Raw genomic sequence first — 22,575 nt, forward strand, 5'->3', positions numbered from 1 at the left:
TCCGTCCGCACAGTTTTTGAAGTGTCTTTCGTCATGTAGCACAACATATTAATAAGGAAAGCAAAGCTCTGGGACTCTTGCCACACACGCACATGCAGTCAGACGCATACACAAACACTCATTCTGACAGGCTTGACTGAAGCTGACAGAGCTTGTTAGTGCAGCCTGAGCCACGAGGAGAGAGAGAGAGAGAGAGAGAGAGAGAGAGAGAGAGAGAGAGAGAGGGAGGGAGATCATAATCTAAATTCCTGGGGAATATTTCTCATAATTAGACATTAGGCGGTTTATAGAGGGCTGCACTGCAGTGCTCCAGTTGTGAATCAAAATTAACTTTCTTTGTCATGATGATACTGTATTATGTAAAAGAATCATTCACATTTCTTCTCATTAAAGACAGAGTTGCACTTTTACCTAAATTCTTGCACACCTAAACTTAAAATTTTTACAATATTAAATGTAAAAAAAGAAAAAACAATTAAATGTTAATCGTAAATATAAAATGTATACGGTGCAAAAAAAATTATCTATAATAGTATTCTTAAATATAAAAAAACTGTAAATAAATGTAAAATAATAAATAATTCACTGAAATTATTCGTTGAATTTTATAAAAAAAATTATGGTAAGTGTTTGGACACAATTGATTTTAGCTACATTTAAACAAATGCATTAAGTTGAACTAAAATTAAGTTCAACTTAATGCATGTGTTTAAATGTAGCTAAAATCAATTGTGTGCAAGCACTTACCATACATTTTTTAATTCAATTCAATGAATAATTTTTTTCTGTGTTGTCTTAAAATACATTTATATGTGTAAAATAAATGTAAATATTGGATTATAAATTTAAATTAATTTAAAGAATAATTATGTTTTTTATGTATTTAATAATTAATTAAAATGATCATTATGGGGTTTTTGTGTGTGTGTGTGTGTGTGTGTGTGTGTGTGTGTGTGTGTGTGCCAGTGTAAATGTTGACTAACCGTTGAGTGATGTGCCTAACATTGCCTTTTACATTCACAATATAGCACTGCCTCTTATTATTCCTAGCTTTATTGTTCAAACAGTTACCTGGCATTAGCTGGGCTGAAATGGTTTCTTGAGCAAAAAAAAATGTAGGGCAGGATTTTTCGGTAATTGATTGGATGGTTGTGGTTTGCTGTTGCTGTGAACTCATGTGAGTGACAGCTTGTCCCGCCCTTCTCAGAGAAGAGAAGAGATGTCGCTGACAGAGGGAGGGGAAGTTATTTTGATTAAAGATTATGAGGGCACATGATTTAAAAAAAAATAATGTGCACACTGCACATATACTGTAAATCAATTAAAATTTGATTGGTTTTGACTATTTTGTGTTACAGCGATGTGTTTATCACACACTGATGTTCCCTAGAGGAAGAGGACAGCCTGTCTCTTCACAGGAAACAAACAAACCAATCCATAATTTAAATCTCCTCTTCTTTTTCTTGTCGTCAGGGGCAGATGATGATGAAGAGTGTGGGGAAGAAAAGATGCCATCTTGTTTTGACTACGTCATGCACTTCTTGACTGTGTTCTGGAAGGTTCTGTTTGCGTTCGTGCCGCCCACTGACTACTGGAACGGCTGGGCGTGTTTCATCGTGTCCATCATCATGATTGGTGTCCTCACTGCATTCATTGGAGACATTGCATCCCATTTTGGATGCACTATTGGCCTGAAAGACTCTGTCACTGCGGTTGTGTTTGTGGCGCTGGGAACCTCTGTACCAGGTACTCACATTTCACTCCAAAATCAAATTAATTATAAGAATTTACAACTAAGCACAGTTTCCCCCAAATGTTATCTATCTATCTATCTATCTATCTATCTATCTATCTATCTATCTATCTATCTATCTATCTATCTATCTATACTGTATGTATATAATTTATATTACGTAAAATAAAATAAATAAAAATATTTTGGAAATGATTGACAGATGCATAAGAAAATTTTTCAATAAAAATTAAAAAATTAAAATATATATATATATATATTTTTTTAATGTTTTAAAAACAAATAGGAAGAAAATAGCAACACAAACAGTTACCTGGCATCGCAGTTTCCACATAAATATTAAGCAGCACAACTGTTTTCAACATTAATAATAAGAAATGTTACTTGAGCACCAAATCAGCATATTAGAATTATTTCTGAAGGATCATGTGACACTAAAAATTCAGCATTACCATCACAGGAATAAATTCCATTTTAAAATATATTAAAATATTAAAGAGTTATTTTAAATTGCAAGTTTTTACTTTTTAATCAAATAAATTCATCCTTGGTAAAGCATTAGTGACTTCTTTCAAAAACATAAAAGAAAAAAACATTTTGAATGGTAATGTATATTTAAATCAGCCTAATTTAATGGTAACAAAAAGTACTTTAAAATAATAATTATTCAAATAAACCATTTTTATAGTAATAAATTATATATCATGCGATTAGATATGCATGCGATCATTTCACATTTATGCTTTTTTTTTATTACAATTTGGAAGGAAATGTGCTTAAATGTCTTGAAAATATTGTCCACAATGCTTAATGGTCCTAAAAATAAGCTTAACCTCCTATACACAAACTCTTGATTTCTTATTTCCTTATTTGGATTTCCAGGCAAAATATGAACAGGACATGTTCTTTACAAGTTTCATAAGATTCACCCATTTATTGACGGAGCTGTTTTTGCAGCTTGACAATATTTATTCCTTTCTGTCTTTCTCTCACCACCTCTTCAAAATCAGACACATTCGCTAGTAAAGTGGCAGCCACCCAGGATCAGTACGCTGACGCCTCCATCGGCAATGTGACGGGCAGCAATGCTGTGAACGTCTTTCTGGGCATCGGAGTGGCCTGGTCCATCGCTGCCGTGTACCACCAGGCAAAGGGCGAGTACTTCCGCGTGCAGCCCGGCACGCTGGCATTCTCCGTCACCCTTTTCACCATCTTTGCCTTCATCTGTGTCGCCGTCCTCATGTACCGCCGCAGGCCCGAGATCGGGGGGGAACTTGGTGGCCCGCGGACTCCCAAAATCCTGACCACAACGTTGTTTTTCAGTCTCTGGCTGATGTACATCATCTTATCCTCCATGGAGGCCTATTGCATCATCAAGGGTTTCTAAATCAGGCACGAGATTTAGTAAATTTTCGTCGTTAAAATCCTTGTAAACAGGAGGAAAGGGTTCAAAAGAAGAGTTCAAAGCAGCCGCGGAGGACTGCAGGTGTTTTATTGTGTTATCCACTGTATGTTTTGTATGTGTTTGAATACACGTGTGTTTCTGCTGTCGAGAATATTCTAGTCTTCAAAGAAGAAAGGACGGACTAAAGGGGCTTTCTGAAGCTTTTTAAAAATTGACATCATTTTAAAGTAAAGATAAGATTTTGGGGAAAACGTAGTATGGAAATGTTATTGATTTGGTTGAGTGATTAAGCTTTAAGGCCCTTTCACACCAATAAAGATAATTATTACATGGCTTGGTTGGATTCTAATGTAGAATGCGGTCTGTTATTTCTTGATAACAGACTGCTGCTAATTATAACACACCGTTGCCATGAAAAACAGAGCGTTGCTATGGACGCAGGATTCTAACCATAGAGACGGAACGGACAATTTTCTTTGGCGGAAACAATACAATCGGTTTTAAATCAACAAACTCCTTTTTAAATCAATATTTTGTGTCAAATTATTGATTTATTTGGTAGGTAGCCATGAAATAAGCGGCTACCTCCGCTTCGCATCGGGGTCCTGATCAGCCTGTTGGGGTTGTATTCGCTATAACAACCACCTCGCTCTACATTATCCCTTACCTATATTAAGTGTCCACACCAGCTGACGATATCGTTCTGTTTATTATAAGCTTGCGCTGCAGTTTTGTCGTCTGCCGCTTTAAATCGAGCTCTTAGGAGCAGGATGGATTCTGATTGGCTGTCAATGTTTTTATCGTTCATCAGCTGCACTGTAAAAAAAAAATCTTGATTTGTTATCACAGCTTTTTATCTTTTGTCAAATCAACTTAGACAATTAATGTGGTTCAGATAACATAATATTTTTAGTTTCTATTTATTAAACCAATCTTCATTGTATTAACTAAAAATAATTATTTCAATGAACTCAAATTTTTTAGGCTACCAGGTAAATTACTTTTTTTAAGTTAAACCAACAATCATTTTTACAGTGTGGGAAAAAACTGTTGTGAAAGTGATTCCAACCATATTGTTTCTTTGTGCTGTTATGGTTATAGTTATGGTGTGGGCTCTGCTATTCTTTTACATTTATAATTATATATATATAAAAAATTATAAAAACTATATTTTTATCGTTATTGTTACAGTTATCGTCCTTGGTGTGAATGGGCCTTTAGACTGAAATCTGTATGACAACAGCAGATTCAATTTGATTCAAATGTCATCTAAAATTCCAATGGCATTTAAGATGTCATTTGGCAAAATGGTACAAAAACGAATGACCTTTGAGTAACAATTTGTTACTCTGGATCCAGTGGTCATGCAATCACTGTCATTTTAAATCTCATTCATATACTTGAAACATTTTGCAGTTCAGTAAGCAGAAATCATTGTGTACACAAACTCAATATCTGTGGTTAAAGATGAAAATAGTGCATATCTGCAATGAACACTTTTTGGACCTACATACGGGTGTTTTAAACAACGAATGATGTCAAGAGACTTTTTTTCCCCTTCAGATTTTAATGCATAAAAGTGTGGATTTGTGAGTAGGCTATTATAAGCCTTTGACTTGATTTTATTTGAGATTTACATAATTCAGTGTGTTCAATGTTTTCAAGTAACCTAAAATAGATTTAGAAAAAAACACTGTGCCACCTTCCAGCCTGGTTACATGGGACAGTGTCTCTCAGCTCAACTCCACAGACTTTCATAAAGGAGCCAATTACTGAGGACAGTTGAAAATAATATTAAATGTACTGCAATATTTTGTGTGTGTCCGAACTTGTATATTATGTTTTTTTTTCATGAACTCTGAGACGTTTCCATACGTTTCTAGTACAGGTATCAGTAGTTTTAGTACATACAATCAAATCAAATCTTATCTGTCTAAGTCAAAAAGATCTGTGAGAAAATAATTTGACTTTGTACAAAAGCAAGTTCAGAATCTGTTTTAATTCTTTTTAATACTACTTTATGAGGAATGCATGTTATCTCTCCTGTTTTTTGTGACTTCTCCCTTTATGAAGGCTGTATTTGTTGTTGTTGTAAATCACAGTACAACACATGTATGATAGAAAGTCAACTGAGACACTGGGAATATGAACTTATTGTATATAGTGTTCAGTCGTCTAATAGAAAATTCTGAATATATGACTATTTTTACCCATTTGAGGACACGAGTGCACTGGTAAAAGCTTATTTTTTTCCACGTTTTTTTTCGTCAGGCCATATCACTGCGCGCGTGCGCGCGCACACACACACACACACACACACACACACACACACACGGGTGATGGCACTATCCAGCACGATTTACTCGACCCCCCAGCCTCATTTACAGTATATTTCGCTGATATGTTGAAGTAGTTTTCCCTCGCTTGTGCGAGTGCTCGATACCTGTAAGTTTCATTTTGATTAATGTCATCTGTATGATAATACAATCTTTTTATTTGGAACATTGTTTATGGTTTCAACAATTTGAGTTTTGTCCTTTTTTGTTTTTATGGCATACTTGACAGAAGGGTAAAGCACAATATGTTACCGCCATGATACCGCCCTCTTCCCCACCACAACAAAATTAGTTTAGACAAAGGTTTATGTGAATATTGATGATAACATGGCGCCCTCTTGTGGCAGAATAATTGAAAGTCCTATTCTGCAAGAAAACAAATCCAGCACATTGTAGGCAAAAAAATAAAAATGTTGCTGCCTTAAATTTTTAAGTTCAATCAACTTGGATTTTTAAGTCTTAAATTACATGAAACGGACTTAAAAAAAAAACATAAAAAAGTTGAAAATGGTTAACTTATTTTGATGAGTCAAAGCAATGTTAAAACATATTTTGTCATAACTTAATTTTTTACAGTGCATATCCATTTTTTTATAATGAAAATTATTCTTTACCAATGCTTCATTTTCATAAACAGGGCTGCCACACCTCTTGACCATTCAAGTTCCATTAATGGTAATACTGGGATATTAAATAAATAGCGATTTTTCTACTCACAAAGAGCATTAAGTACATTTTATACATTTAGACCAATAATTTAGAGCTGAGCATAACTAGAACAATTTGCATGCACTTTTTATTTTTATTACATGACTTTTCCAGGCCTGAAAATTTTAATTTGTAACTTCCCTGATATTTTCAGGTCAGTGTTGTTCATTAAAATAAAGCTGAAATAAATAAAATAAATATTAGATGAAAGACTTAAAATGTTGACTTGAAATGAAGTACTAAATTGACTAAAGTTAAATAAAATTTAATATTATATATATATATATATATATATATATATATATATATATATATATATATATATATATATATATATATATATATATATATATACACACACACACACACAGAGAGAGAGAGAGAGAGTCCAGTATGGTCCATATATACAGCATGGCACTCAATATAAAAGATAATGGGAAAATTGGGTGTCAAAATTGACATCAACAAAAATGTGTAACCCTAATCATTTTTTAGCTTCAGTTTTGCTCATTATAAACTGCTTTTCTTGAATAATACATCATAGCCAATAGCTATGTGAGGTGAAATAATGGCATTGTTTAATATTTCTGCACAGGTGGCCTAGTGTTCTTCTTGAAAAAGAGAAAGCAGAAAACATGCTGGCACTGCTTAAAATGAGCCACCATATGTCTGACAAAAACAATAGCACGTATAACAAGCCGAAATACTGCTGAAGTTCACACGAAACAGTTTGGTTTCTTCATAGACCTTTATTTCATCATTATAATATTTTATTTACAATACACTTTCAGAAACACAGTAGAAGTTTTGAGGCAAACAGTACAGTGTCAGGGATATGTTACTGTTTTTGGCTCAGTTTGGAAAACAACATCCTGCATTTAATATAATCCTCGTCGCTTCATATTAGTGTTGCTTCGTAGAACTGAAGGAATTGTATTTTCAGTAATGACGTGACGTCATGAGAGGCCTTTCATGAGCGAGGCTGGTATTCGAGAGCATCCACTTTAAGCATGCTGCCATATTACGATTGCGTTCAAGTTCGGAATCTTCAGAGACATTTCATCCAATCACGAAATTGCATATCCACATCTTAGATCTCAAGACTTCTCGAATCTCTTTGATTTTTCAATCTTTTTGAATATCGGCCACCAGCTGTTACCCAAAGGTGATATAGGCTATATGCAATCATGCCTTTATACATTTGTCTGATGTGGTGACAACGGTGACATGAAGCGTCCTGTTCATCCCTGATTGAATTCTTTAGCTGTTTTTTAATTTGAAATGTCAGCTTTAGTTTTTTTGAGCCAATGGTTAGTCGACTTGTATCCATTTGCACGTGGTTGGGAAACCGAAAACATATGCTTTAATCACATAATAAAAAAATAATACTGACCATGATCAGAGCAATCATTTGAATTTCAGATGGTTTGCATAAAAAACTGTGGCTCAGATCCTAAGTGTCACCTGATCCAGAGAATGACTGCATCACAACAACCCAAAAACATACACATATCCATTCAATCAAAGGTTTTGTTCATTATATGCACACATACTGTATATTTGTGTGTATTTTCTTTTTTTATGTGTGTGAGATTTGTTAGCAAATGTGTGTAGAAGACACACAGGAAATCCAACAGTCTTGATCAAGACATCTCAAAAGAGCAGGGATCAGAAATCTACAAGACATTCAAAACTGCACCATACAGCATGAAGTCCCACTTGAATCTGTTTTCCTAAAGCGCCAAGTGCTGATTAATGTTTTGCCGAGTCCTCCAGGCCACAGGGGGCGCTCATACAGATGACTCCCTTGCCGTTTTGGAGCGGAGAGCCTTTGTGCGGCTCAAGAAGGGATAAGTTGTGCAGATGCAACCTGACGCCACTGTTAGGCCCAGACTGACCCATGCACAGAAGATGGACCATCCGTACCCGTGGTCTACGTCACCGGGCAGACCGTAGATGAAAGGAGGGTTCCTGGATAGGTCATATGAGACACTGGCTGCGTAGGTGCACAGTGAGATTGTGCAAAAGATTCCTGTGGGAAAGAAGAACCTTTGAGGTTACTGATCCAACACATGAGAAGAAGAAAACAAAAACAAATGAACTCTTCACCTCATGTGATATAAAAAGAGTGAGAGAGGAATTATAATTGGAGGAATTATTGTTTATTTATGTAATGCAGTGATAGCCCAGAGAGGGTTGTTTGTTTTAGTGATTTTTCTAACAAATCAGTTAAAAATTTCTTAATATTTATTCAAAATGATTATTGGTTTTAGTTGATAGATAGATAGATAGATAGATAGATAGATAGATAGATAGATAGATAGATAGATAGATAGATAGATAGATAGATAGATAGATAGATAGATAGATAGATCGGACATACTATTTTGGTTTACTGATTTTTTGTATACTAGTATGTGGGCATACTGTATTTAGACACAGCTAATTTTGAATTTTAGACACGCTTTTTTGAGACTGCTTATCCAAAAAGTTATGTTTTTGGCCCCATTTTTTGCCTTTATTAGATAGAACAGTGTAGAGGAGACAGGAAGCAATGGGAGGAGAGAGGGGAACAGGATCAGGAAAGGACCTCGAGCTGGGACCGCTGCACTGCATGTCAGATGTCCACAAGGCTATGGCCACATTTCTGAAGGAATCAGTTGAATGAATGATTCATTGACTTGGGTGTAAAGATAGGAACTGCATCCAAATATGCGTATTCCCTTCTATATGGCAGGCGAAAAACAAAATGCGTCAAAAGTGTGCATCTGATGAACACTATGAGGCCACAGAAGAGAAGTTGTGAATGGCAGTGAAGCGACGCAACTGACGCTGTAGGTCACATGACAAAGACAACATGACGAATGTATCATGTCTAGATTAATTTCATTCATACTACACACATTATGAATACACACATATATATAACACAATATAGAATGTTGTGAATCTGAAATTGCATACTGTCTAGTATTATTAAAAAAGGATGTTCTATATATTACGAATATAGATAGAATGACGCTGCGTCCAAAACCGAATACTTCCCTACTATATAGTATGTATAAAACAGTACGCCAAAAGAGTAGTTTGTCGGAATATATAGTATTCCAAAAGTCGCTGAATTACCTACTCCTTTCGGAGAGATTCTGAAGTGCACATCCATGGACACTTTACTATCCTGTGAGTCCGCGGGAGGGGATTTATGAATAGAAGTGAAGCGACGCAACTGACTCTGGTTGTTCACGTGACAGTAACAACATGGCGGATGTAGTACGTCCAAATTTCAGTGGAAATTCACTTACAAAAACATTAATTTACCGCCACCTACTGGTGTAATGATGTGACCTACGAAAAGAGTCACTGAAAAATCCCCACTACTAATATATACATATAATATATACATATATATTTCTCGTCTTGCTCACACACGCATATATATATATATATATATATATATAGCAACAAGACAAGGGAAATAAGACAGAAGGAGAGACGTGGGAGAATGAACAAGGTAGACAACAACTTGGAAAGGAAAGAGAACCACCTACGAGAAAGCGTGCGACTTGGCAAAACGAGTAACAAGTAGCCAAGGAAAAAGAGGAGAAAGTTAGATTTATAAGTCCGAATAAGTAGAATTGTTTACCTGCCATGAGGAACAGGAGTCCAGACACATGCTGGGTGAGGCTTTCCTCCCAGAAAAATCCCACGGCGGCCACAATGCTTCCACACAGCATTACGGCAGCAGCCATGCCCAAGAACCCTGCTGTGATGCGCCGCAGATCTGAACACCACAGAAAAACACACTGTTTCCATAACTACCACCCACTTAGCCAACAACTCACACTATATAGCTATGGGTAACACCTTATTATTAGGAACTTTCACTGAGCTGTGTGGGCTCAGTCGCTTCTGGTTCCATGCAAAGTTTTGGAGTTGCTGATCAATGCAGAAATTGATTCAGTAAGTTTAATTTGGAGGTATATCACATTGAATCACATTATAGAATCTGATTGGGACGCATGCATGGAGGAAGAAAAGCTTAATTAGGAGGCATTTTAACGAGGGCTGTAATTAAGGCTTGCAAGCTCCCTTGAGACTTGCCATGTTACAACATCACAAGAGCTAATAACATTCCTTCCAACAGAAAATGACATTTGACCAAGTTTGTGTGCACAAAACAGTACCGTGGGGCACATAATCTTATCATGGAGATGCAAGAAAAGGTTATGATTGCATATTAATGACAGGAAATGCAATAACCGCATTAGCACAAAACACATGAGCTGTATTCTTATTGTGGAAAGGAACAATAGCACCCAATGGTATGTCTATCTTATAATTTTAAGGCTCTGCCCTTTTTTACAATTGCCAGTATACCTTTAGTTAAAGTCACAGTTGTGAACCCCTATTTGCTATTGCTAACTGATGGCATTCTAGAGAGCATTTGACTTGTTTAGAGCATTTCATTGGTTTTTGGGCAGTTTTTCCAGAAGAGAAAAACTTGTACATTTAAATAAATACACCAAAGTTTAATGTTTTATGGGTAAAAAAGAAAACGTAATCACTTTCAGAAGAAAAGGTTCTATATTCTGTCAGGCGTTTCAGAATCGTTTCCATCATGGGACCATTTTACATGGATTTAGTTTTAATTAATTAATTTTGATTACATTTTATGAATTAAAAAATACTTTATCACTACAAAAAATTTATAAATAACCCGTTAAACATGAAAGTATAATGTCATAATTTAAGACATTTTGCCTTAGGCTAACCTTTTTGGCATAAATGTTGATGTTAAAAAAATAAGAACCCCATTTGAAGATAATGTAGATAATGTTAACATAAATATTTATAATAGGCCTGTTTTTATTTTCCACTCCATAAATATCAATCAATGAAAATGAAATGCATTGATTATATTGAGTTTAATAATCTGTTATATTTTGTAAAATGTGATTAGTTGACTTAACTTAAAAAAGTGATGAAACCCGTTGCCTTAAGTAAATAAACTTAATGCGTAATTTTTAAAAAATAAGTTAAATGGAATTGTCAAGTTCACATAACTTAATTTTAAGGCAACGGGTTTCCTCACTTTTTAAGTTAAGTCAACTGATCACTTTTTACAGCGTGCTAATACCAAATAACATGTTAATTTCCTGTCAAATACTATTTTCTTTCTATTTTTACTTGTTAAAAGATCCTCAGTATAGTCATTCAGTTCAGTACAGCTTCTAATATACAATGTGCATTGACAATAAGCACATTATAAATAAATTAACTGAAATAGTAAAGAATCCTAATCAAATCATTGTCAGAGCAAATACTTCCACGGCAGGCGTACTTTCCCATCATCCTTCTGTATTTTTACATAGTATTGCACTGCACAGTTTTCACTATGCAAAGCACACTTAACTTCAGCTTGCATGCACTGCTTAACATTCAACGCATATCAAGAGCTACACAAGGCAGCGAGGAAGCTTTGGGAGACTTACGTAAGAGGTGCCACTCGTCCTGCTGTATGGTCCTTGTCAGGTTGAGAGGGATGTTCCTGAGTCTAATGGGTTGGGAGAAATGGTACTTGACAGATGTGCATCGTTCTGCAATACCTGCACAGGGATCACACACTTTTTTTAGGACAAATTCTGCCCTTAAGATACAGCTTTGTAAAGGTCTTACCAATGAAATCCCTCCCAAATCTTCTGGCATCTGATACTAGTTGTTCATAAGAAACCCCTTCTTGCTTCACCTTAAAATCCTTGCAGTGTACTAATCTCTGCTACTTTATTGGTTTTGTTTGTCTTTCCCTGGACGTTCCTGCACTGGGCCAAGAACAAGTATAGAGCCAAGCACTGCTGAAACACCGCCTCCCCGACAGAGTGACCTTCTGTCATTATTTCTGCCTGGGTTCACACCATACCCCACAGATTTGGCAGGCGTTGTGAGCTGAGTAAAGACTGCAGTAATCATGCAGCGAAGCTGAGATGCATAGTAAAGTAAAAAGACACTGTCTGGGTTACGGTCTGCGACATGACACAATGAATTCAGTCGGGCTAGATCCGATCAGTTTCTTAAAAAACGTGTGGGTGAAATTGAAATGAGCCTTCTCTGAACTGACTACATTTAATTCAGAGCCAAGCCAGTGAGAAACCTCAAAAAAGGCTAGATGTGCACTTCTGTATTCACTAATGAATTCAACTCTGTAGGTTTTCTCACAGAGAAATTAAGTTGCAGCCATGCATGTTTTCATATGAATACTAAAACTACTATTCCCAACCTGTTGACCAGTTTCCCATGACTTTGCCTATTACTGCCAAAGGTTTTTTTTTTAAATGTCAGAGATTTCTTTTAGAGATTGCTCTTATACGAACCACACTTTCTAGCTAATAAAACATTTTGAGATATATATTTTTAAAACACACACACACACACACACACACACACACACACACACACACACACACACACACACACACACACACACACACACACACACACACACACACACACACACACACATATACATACATACGATATATTTTCATAGAATAAAGATTTTTTTAAATAACAATTAATTTAAATTGTAATAAATTTAAATGTATGTATATACACACATATTATTAGAACAATATGTTAGAACCAAAAATTTTTGTTTTTTACATATAGGCCTATATATATTTTTACATACTTAATAATAAAAAAATACAGTATTTAAAAAATGCTGATCTGTGGGTTGTAATCATAGTTCTAATACTGTCATGAAATGGAATAATAATTATTTTATAATAAATTGTACTCGTAATTGTACATATAAATATCACTAACATCAAGTCACAAATGAGGAGCAGAAATAAAGGGAATTTTGATCTTCCGGTTGGCATTGTAATCTGATGAGAAGCTCTTTAGAGTGCCTTTCTTCTTTGATGGGCTGATTCGGGGACTCACAGTAATAGACTGTGGCACAAATCAAAGCCTGGGTGCTGAAGGTCAAGTGATCTGTGGCTTTGGGCTTGATTTGAATGCAAGGTGGCACACAGCTTCCGCTTTTAATCTTGACATGATCAGATCTCTGTAATCTGTATTGACTATGAATCATCATCACTCATTTCCTGTGCTTTTTTTCACCTTGAGACTCTTTCAAATGAAACTTTAGCGAACCAGCTGGCTTGGTTGGCAATTTAATAAAGTTTTGTTCTGTTGAGATCTATCATGCATGAAATTGATTTGCAGAAAGTGCCTTTGCAGTAAAATAAACAGGTCAAGAGAGAGACAAAAAATGTCAGGCACTAGTGTCAGCAAAAAGTCCATTAAGCTTAAGTTTGGATAAGTGTCAGAACAAAAAGGATTAAATCGATATTTCTTCCAGGAAACGATTATGCATAAGCGGCTACATTCATCCACACTCACCTATGTTTTTGACGCAACACACCATGCAGACCATCATCATCATCATCATCATCATCATTGACAAATACAAAGCCTGCACACTCAAAAGCGTCTATCACACAGCCAGAACGGCCGATGGCAATGCCAAGGATTTAACAATTCAATCACTTAATATTAACCATTTCCCCCCAGAAAGAAATAGGCTATTTGGAATGATGAGATAATCTCGAAAACACTTTTTTCCTATTCACTCTGTTTTTCTCTTTATAGAGCCGGCATAATTAGGCAATGCAATCCAAACATTTTATAAAAATAAAATTAAATAAAAAAAAAACATTAATTTATTAATGCACTACTTGTCACAATAAGATTCAGATAGCATCTTTAAATGCATGTGATCAAATACGCTAAATAACCAGTCAGAAGCTGACTGGACTAATTTAAACGTGTCACGATTCTTATAGCCTAACAATTTCGGATTAAAACTAATAGCGTGTTCTGATTCGCTGAAAAGAACCAGCTCATAAAAAAAAAAATTTCGGTAATCTGACTTCTGTGGTCACGCTGTCTGTTTCATCCTCTGAAAGGAAACGGCTCATTAGAATCATTCGTTCGGGAATCGAACCACACTAGTGCCGCTGTCTGTTTTGATTCAACTACAAGGAACCGATTCATAAGAGTCATGCGTTCGAGAATCGGATAACACTAGTCACGCGTGTTTGTTCGCGATGTAGATTCAATGCAGAAAACACTGTAAGGTTAATGTATCTGTAGAAAGAATACAGATTTGAGAACCCTAACAGAACTGAACTTCATCAATATTGTTCGTTTCTGGTAGGATAGCTATTTAAAAAAAAACAGAACCGGTTCTCAGCTAGCCAGAAGCCAATATTTTGTGCTCAGTGGATTATTATTTATTTTTTTTTCGTTTAAATGAACTTTCCACCCAGGTCTTACCCTTAAAAATGAGTTTGTCAATATCCCCGTCCATTCCCTGGAAGTAGCATTTCCTCCAAAGTCCAAAGTAGGTGGAGAAGAGCGGGCGCCCGCACTCCGTCTCCAAAATGCCCATGCCCAAAATCGCCCTCCAGTTCTCCAACAGTTCCTCCTCTCGACTCCCTACATGGATGGGCTTCATTGGAGCCAGGTTGCGCTTCGCATTCCCACTGTCCACCAAAGGCAGGTGATAGATGGGCATCTCCCTGTTCTTCTGGTCGTTGGACTCCGAGCCGTACTGGTCGCAGTTCTCCTTGTGTCTCCTGGTATCGGTTTCGTACCAGTGGTCGGTAAAGATCGCCGTGACCAGAAGCATGAGCGCGAACAGGCTCATGGACAAGCTGATCGCCGTTACAAGAGCCCGTTTCTCCATGTCTCCAACATCCGCGCAACTCACTCAGTCATCTCTCACATGAAGCGTACTTTCCTCGCCTTATTCCGGGACAATGCGCCGCTTTGAGCAGCGATCTGTCATTACAGGTGAATGAGCGGAGTGTGTCTGAGCGTGCGGTACTGTGGGCATCTGTATGGGATGCGCGATGGCCGTGCGTGTGTGTTTAACTGCACTCCGTTCGGCGTTTGTCCATCTTCCTTTATCCGCAGTAGCCGCTTGTCTTACTTTATTTTTTCCTGAAAAGGATGATGCATCCACGTAGACCAAGATTTCATCGTGCAACTGAACGCGCGTGTGGGAATGTCAAGGTTGTCGCGCGCCTACTGTGCCAACAATAGCTATGGGTGTGTCAAGGATACAGGCAAGGCGGTTTCCTGCAAGCGCGCGACTGAACTGTTATGATGATGATGATGATGGTGATGATGATGGTGACTACAGTTTGATCAGGCAAACATCAATGCAGCAGAAGACCATTATGCAAAGGGAAAAAACAAATTAAGAACTTGATTAGACTGCAAAATATTCTTAATAAATGTTTTCCAGAATGTTCTAGTAACAAAGGTAGCTATTTAGGGTCAATGTCTGATATGATAACAATGATCAATCTTTTAATGCAATACTTGCATCCATGTTTAATAACATTATAGCCAACCATATTTTACAAGTAGTTTGATTTATTTACTTTTTTTAACATTCCCTCGAATACATGAGTTTACACAATATTTTGGAGTTAAGAGTCCATTGAACCTGACCAAATCATGACTTTCATAACAAGGTCAAAATACTCTTAAAAATAAAGGTTAGAATGGGTGTTGGGAGTAGCGGAGGGGGGTAACAGTGATGTCATAGAAGAACCATTTTTGAGTTCCCCAAATTATCTTTCTGTGAACAGTTCTTAAAAAAAATTTTTTTTTCTTAGTGTGAAGAACATTTGAATAATCTAAAGAACCTTGTTCCACATTCCTTTTTGTGGAATGGAAAGGTTCCATGAATGTTAAAGGTTCTTCATCGAACCATTAATGACAGTTAAGAACCTTTATTTTATTTTATTAAAAAAAATTATTGATATTGTCCTCGTCAATCAAAAACAACCAGTGTGTTGTACACAAGCCATAAACAAACCAAAATCAAACCAAATGATAATAATAATATTATTAATAATAATAATGATAATAATAAAAAAGGGATAAACATGCAGTATGTTCATTATAACACAATGGAGGAAAACAATAAGCAACAAACAAATATCCAGTATACATCCACAACCAAAGGGTAGCCTTATAAACAATTGTCCCATTAATACATTCTGGAATCTTCACTAATCCCTAGAGACTTCAATGATTCTTTCCACATGTTATTAAATGACATGAGTTTGCTCATAATATTTTTTCTAAAGATATAAGATCCTTTATTATAGCTAACCAATCCCTATAATGGAGGGCTATCTCCAACCCATTTGTTCATAATGGCCTTCTTGGCCAACATCAGCAAAGGATGGACAATGTCTTTGTGTTCCTCAAAGGGAAGAGGAAAAATGCCGAGTAAACACATGTCTGACACGGCTTGCAGATTGAAAGCCAAAAAGTTCTTATTTCATTCCACAGACAATGGAAAAGGGGGGAATATTTGCACTTCATACAATTAGGTATACCTTTTTGTTAAATTTGCTACATCTATGGTGACATATAAGCCTGATGTATTAAACTGCATTTCTCTGAATTTGTTGCAGACAGAAATAGTTTCATTTTCCCATGAGACAGTGTCAATATCAAACCCAATGTTTTTCCTCCAAGATTTTTGAAGATCAATAAGCTTATTCTGCCCATACTCATAAAACCACAATTTTCACCATTTCTAGTGCTAACATAGTGTCTAACTAAAAAATGTATATAAATCTTTTTGCGCAATATGGAAATGGAATGTGAGCTTATCAAAGGTTATGGGTTTACCTTTGTAGAAGAGATCATATAATTTATTCCGGCTTGTTGCCATGAGAAAAAATATGATCCCATTTTGGGACACAAACCATCTACCAACGAGGAGAGAATAAGGGTTGTTTATAATGAAATAATCTTTTAATAGTGGACCAAGCTTGCAAAGTTGAAAATATCAGAAAACAAATTCTTCAATTCAAAAGGAGTTGGGATCTTTTCATCTAAAATATTAACTAATTAAGAGGTTCCGCATAAATCCATAAAACAAAGAACCATTATTTTTAAGAGTGTATATGACATTGATATGCATATGTGCATTAAAATTAGTCAGATATATGAACCAGGCCAGTATCTGGTCATTGACATAGGCTAAACAATATATATCTCAAACCAATCATATTTTTATTAAATATTAAGAAATTGATAACCGATTGATTAGAAAACTAATTAAATTAACCCTCACTATCACTGCATTACATAAACAGACACACAAAAGAATGAAACAATACAAATCTGAACAATGGGTTGGAAAACATATCTAGAACAGCCAGGAAAGTATACCTCTCTAATACACACCATGTATGTGCATTGGTTGCTTGACAACTGCCGTCATGCTGAGACCTTGATCTGTGCCAGTGCATGCTTTAATAATCAGTCAATAAATTGCATCCTGGATGTGTGCCTGGCATTTGAGAAATAAATTAGACTGAATAGTCCTGGCTCATAAAACCTTCATAACAACCACATGGTGTAAGTACAAATGTGTTCAGAAGCTCACTCTTGGCACACACTCCACTGTGATTCGGAAATAAATAGCGCTGAATCACAATCCTGTCTGAGCTGAAAGAGAAGAAGATGGAGGAAGAAGTATGAGACTGTTTTGTAAGTCAACCACATGGAGAATCCTGACAACTGTTAACCTGTCAACTGTCAGTGATTTGTCACATATTTGGAGAGATATATGTGAGAAAACAGAGCTCAAACTGCCTTGTTTAACTCTCGAAATGAAGAAAATCCATGTAGAAAACCACAACCCATCACTGTTATCATCACATACAGATCAGAAAGTAACATGCATTTCGAAATACTAAAATGTAAAACAACTACAACCAATGATCTGACAGTAAAGGGACATTTCTGTACAAAATCTCACTGGAAACAGCTTTGCAAGGAAGGAAATTTTATAAAGTCATCAAAATCAGTTGCCCCCTGTTTTAATTTTTGCCACTATATAGTGTCCTGTTTACATAAACAAATTCTATTCTATTCTATTCTATTCTATTCTATTCTATTCTATTCTATTCTATTCTATTCTATTCTATTCTATTCTATACTACATTGAATACTTGGTTTCTATTTTCGGTTTCCTAAGTAGACTTTTGTAGTAGAAGTTTTGACCTCTCTGCATGTGAATTCATCTGAACTTAGCAAAAAATCTGTGACAGTTATACTTCTGCTTTCTTATGAAATAATGTGATACATGAAGTCATCACATCGTTAAGTTAAAGTATTGTTATAAATTATTATGAATATGTTATGTTATGTTTTATTGACATGTTTTATTTGTTTAATGTATAGCCTATATAATAGGATAATTAAGTTTTTTTTATTTCATAACTATTTCTTTACTTTTTACTGGATCAAAAGAGCACATCTTTTTAATTAAAAGTTATTTGTGTACTGTAGGCCTTATATTAAAGATAATAATAAATATCAAAACAAGACAAACTAATTATCAAACCAGTGTCATATAAACTTCAAAAGAAGAAAATGAAATAAATAAAACGACATTCCAATAGAGTGTTTCGAACACGATTTGTGTAAAATATTCCTCAAAGAAGCAGGTTATCTACTGGTGCCTATGCGCTTCTGGTCATCTGATCCAGCCCATCCTCCTCCTCCTCCTGTCTTCATCCTCCCATTCCAGACATTCTCCACTCTACGAGCGCAGCGCATGCGCAGTGGAGCTCACGGGAAGCCATGTTAAAGTTAGTGAAGTACTGCGACTGAGATTCCCTTCTGACGCCGTATGTTTATTTTTTGTCCGTTTTTCTCCTTTCGTCCGTGTCAGGGCTCCCAGCAAATCTAACATTGATATTCAGAGGCCGGAGTCCCCATGATGAACTCTAGTTTCGATCTGTCCAGGCGAAATCCGCAAGAGGATTTCGAGCTTATCCAGAGGATAGGCAGCGGGACCTACGGGGATGTTTACAAGGTAAAAATGTGTTTTCTACAAACAAGGCCCATCTTTTGGACTGTGCAGTCCACATTTAAAGGACCCTATCTTTAGAATAAAACCAATGTGAGGCATATGGTAGTTTAAATGTTGTATCTACAGTCATGAATATTGTACTTCTCTGAAGTAGACTGGGACACTAATCTTAAAGGTGCACTCCGTATTTTTCTTGAGAATGAAAAAAATTACATTCAATGAAATGAATAGCACTATGGAGAAATATATTTAAAATGTTGTCCACTAATATGATATGAAGACTACAGACCTATAATTTTTCTAGTAAAAGCTGTTTAATTTTACTTGGAGGGGGTCCCTCATGGGCACTGCCATGTTGACATCACATGACCAGACCTGTCATGCTGTTTTTGGACTACTACTACTAATACAAATTAAAAATAACAATAATGTATTTACTTTATAGTGCTTTAGCAATTGCTGAGTGGGAAATGGAATCTATAAACAAGCAGTACAAAGTACCAACGCAGCCTGGTAACGTTATATCAGTATGTTGAATCCAAGAATGCACATTTTATGGATGTGTAGTATGAGACGGAGAGAAAAAAAAAACTGCTATGAAGCGGCAGCAGTTAGTAAACAAACTTCATGCATCCAGACCGAAAGGTGGCAGAACAAAGTACTAAATCACTGGTACTATTGAGACAAATGAGAGCCGAACAGAGTAAAAACGAATGCTGTGTGTCCCAATTGACCTACTTATGCTAAGCCCTAAAAGTATGTACTCTTTTTGTGAAGGAAAAGTACATAATCCATATTTCATTTCCTACCATATTGGAGAGAAAAGAAGTAGCTTGTTGACCTGCCAGAGTGCCAGACAGTCGTGGGTCTTTCATGCAGAGAACTCTCCTTATATTTTTGCATAATGGCGCATTTAAAAGTTAATGGCCAAACGGATTTTTATGAAAGTTCATATTGTTCTTGCAAATTTTTATCAGGTTAAATGTGGATTATTAGTCACTCAAACCTCTTCATCTAAACCTCTCTACTCAACCGTCGGTCTCACACATCTGCCATGTTTGTAGTTATTTAACACTTTTTCTTCATCCTTGTAATTCTGATTAAAGTCCTCCTCCAATGCACAGTGGGTTGTGGGCAATATTAGCCGTTAGAGTGTGCACAGATCCACACTTCCAAAATCTACCTGAAATAGTAGACCATCCGAGGACTTTTGGCATACTCTTTAACAGCTTTACTGAGTGCACCTTTTCCGAACCATCTTAACTTTTGCCCTACTTAAAGGGACAGTTCATTCAAAAATGGAGGTTTTGTCATAATTTGCTGAGTTTTATTTTGTTCTAAAACTATATGGCTTTCTTTCTTCCTTAAAACAGAAAAGTAGATGTTTCGCAGTATGACAGTCTCATTCATTATTAATTTCCCTTTAAGAAACACAGCAGTAGCATCAAAACACTGATCTGTGAAACTCTGTAAACACACTCATTAACTGTTTGCAAATTTGACATAATTTCCTGTCAACTTGTTGGGTTTATTCCCAGTTTCTTGCACCTCAGTTTGAGTACGACTGAATACAATTATTGTGTGGTTTTGTTGCAGTGTCACTCCCATGAGTTGTTGCAAAATTGTGCAAGAGATGACAAATATTTGAGGAAGGCCTTGTAATATCACAGCTTATGTCTGTGGTTGTCAACTTGTCACTGAGTCTAACTCAAGAGCTATAGAAAGATCGGTTTGGTGACAGCTGGCCAGTTGATCACTGAGGCTGTTGTCTTGAGTGGTTAACTTGGAAGTTGTTTACAAGTAGTGTGAAATGTGCTGGATTATCCGAGGCTTTATCCGAGTGAGGCTTAAGCGGTAGGTCAGTGTCACCCTGCAAGACTTTCACCTGTCAGTCAACACTTAAAAATAAAGGTTCTTCATTAGAATTCCCTGAAGAACCTTTAACATCCATGGAACTTTCCACTGCACAAAATGTTCTTTACAGTGGAAAAAGGTTCTTTAGATTTTTTTTTAATGTTCTGCACACTAACTTAAAAAAGGGTTATTTTTTAAATAGCCTAACTTTTGACTGAAAGGTTCTTTGGGAACCTAAAAGGTTTTTTCCATGGCATCACTGTGAAAGCCCCCTTTTGGAACCTTTATTTTTAAGAGCGAAGGGTTGCACATGGCCTACTTTTTACATAATTATTTCACATAGACATAATTAATTGTATTTAGTCTGCTTTCATCCTATCTTCAAGTCAAGACCAGCATGTCAGTCTTTATTTGCCAGAAGAATATTTGTTTTATCTGACAGAGCGTGTTAGGATTATGTAAAAGATAGCCTAAGTAAAACTCTGTTTATGCTGATTAGAAGGATTTTAGATAACAGATGATAACAGATTATGTTGGCTACTGTCTGGTTTAACAGCATTGAGTGCAGTGCATCTACAGACATGTAGTTATTTACAGTCCTTGGGTGTTTTTCCTTGATAATCAACTGTAATCAAAAAGGTAACCGAATATTCTAGATTGGAGGAGACGGTCATTTAGAAACGCATATTGATTGACTGATATTCTGAATATTGGTGGGGATGTGGCCTCTATATGGTAGTTGACTGTAATTCATTTTTTATTGAGTCAATCATGCAGTCTAGAAAGTTATGAACAGAATTTGTGTGATAATGCTTTTTTTTAGCTGTTTGCAACCAATTTGAATGAACTCTTGATTGATTGGTGCATGTAGTCTAGGGTGACCATATTCCAGGTCATGTCCGGTCGGGATTTCGAGATCGCCCAAAATATCCGCGATTCGGCTTTTGCTTTCTCGTCGCCATTCATTTTGTTTACATGTACACCTTTTGATTCAGTAGTACTGAATTATTTCCGATTGGTTAATCTGAATGTAGTGTTTACATGAACACTAAACAAGTGATCGGTTGATGTGCGTTCTAGCATTGCTAAGAAAATTCCTGTGTTTTCGTCTCGATCGGGATCCGTGTGAATCAGAATGCATGACCTGCAAAGCTGGCACGTACGTGTCAGTGTCAAATAACGTAATAATGTAAACATAATGAATGGTGACTGTAGAAAGCAAAAGCCGAATCCCGGGCATTTTGGGCGATCTCGAAATCCTGGCCAGATATGTCCTGGTTAAACAGGACGTATGGTCACCCTAATGTAGTCGCATATGAAAATGATGGTAAATTACCATATAATGTCCAAATGTTTAAGACTTCTAATGATAGTGATGACAAAAGATGGTTAAACTTAAATTAAAATTTACCCTATATTCTACAGTCCTAATTTGTAAGTCGCTTTGGATAAAAGCGTCTGCTAAATGACTAAATGTAAATGTAAATGTACATGCATGTTACTGATCCTATTGTGAACAATACATTCTTGGATATGTTTATTTTTTTTTCACTTCTTAAATTGTATCATAACTCGATTTTCTGGGAAAATGTCAGACCTC

General features: G+C 36.1%; 3 protein-coding genes across 13 annotated transcripts in view; 2 read left to right on the forward strand and 1 right to left on the reverse strand.

Annotated features, from left to right (window-relative positions):
* slc8a1a (solute carrier family 8 member 1a) overlaps nucleotides 1-5,667 on the forward strand; it is a 54,430-nt gene extending 48,763 nt beyond the window's left edge. For all 8 annotated transcript variants that reach the window (XM_082155619.1, XM_082155621.1, XM_082155618.1 and 5 more), the window contains 2 exons: nucleotides 1,474-1,746; nucleotides 2,764-5,667. In XM_082155619.1, coding sequence (XP_082011745.1) covers nucleotides 1,474-1,746; nucleotides 2,764-3,140 — 650 coding nt within the window. In that variant the 3' untranslated portion in view covers nucleotides 3,141-5,667. The remainder of the gene's footprint in view (nucleotides 1-1,473; nucleotides 1,747-2,763) is intronic.
* Nucleotides 5,668-7,761: 2,094 nt separating this feature from the next.
* tmem178a (transmembrane protein 178a) lies at nucleotides 7,762-15,604 on the reverse strand. The gene is made up of 4 exons (XM_082155697.1): nucleotides 14,543-15,604; nucleotides 11,695-11,808; nucleotides 9,846-9,983; nucleotides 7,762-8,234 (listed from the first exon to the last, which is right to left on the reverse strand). Exons 1-4 carry the CDS (start codon nucleotides 14,952-14,954, stop codon nucleotides 7,993-7,995), a joined length of 906 nt encoding a protein of 301 aa, XP_082011823.1. The 5' UTR covers nucleotides 14,955-15,604; the 3' UTR covers nucleotides 7,762-7,992.
* A 3,239-nt stretch (nucleotides 15,605-18,843) lies between these two features.
* The window catches only part of map4k3a (mitogen-activated protein kinase kinase kinase kinase 3a), a 65,498-nt gene continuing 61,766 nt past the window's right edge, over nucleotides 18,844-22,575 (forward strand). For all 4 annotated transcript variants that reach the window (XM_082155134.1, XM_082155136.1, XM_082155135.1 and 1 more), the window contains exon 1: nucleotides 18,844-19,124. In XM_082155134.1, coding sequence (XP_082011260.1) covers nucleotides 19,026-19,124 — 99 coding nt within the window. In that variant the 5' untranslated portion in view covers nucleotides 18,844-19,025. The remainder of the gene's footprint in view (nucleotides 19,125-22,575) is intronic.

This window comes from Leuciscus leuciscus (assembly GCF_965113295.1).
Source record: "Leuciscus leuciscus genome assembly, chromosome: 23".
NCBI lineage: Eukaryota > Metazoa > Chordata > Actinopteri > Cypriniformes > Leuciscidae > Leuciscus > Leuciscus leuciscus.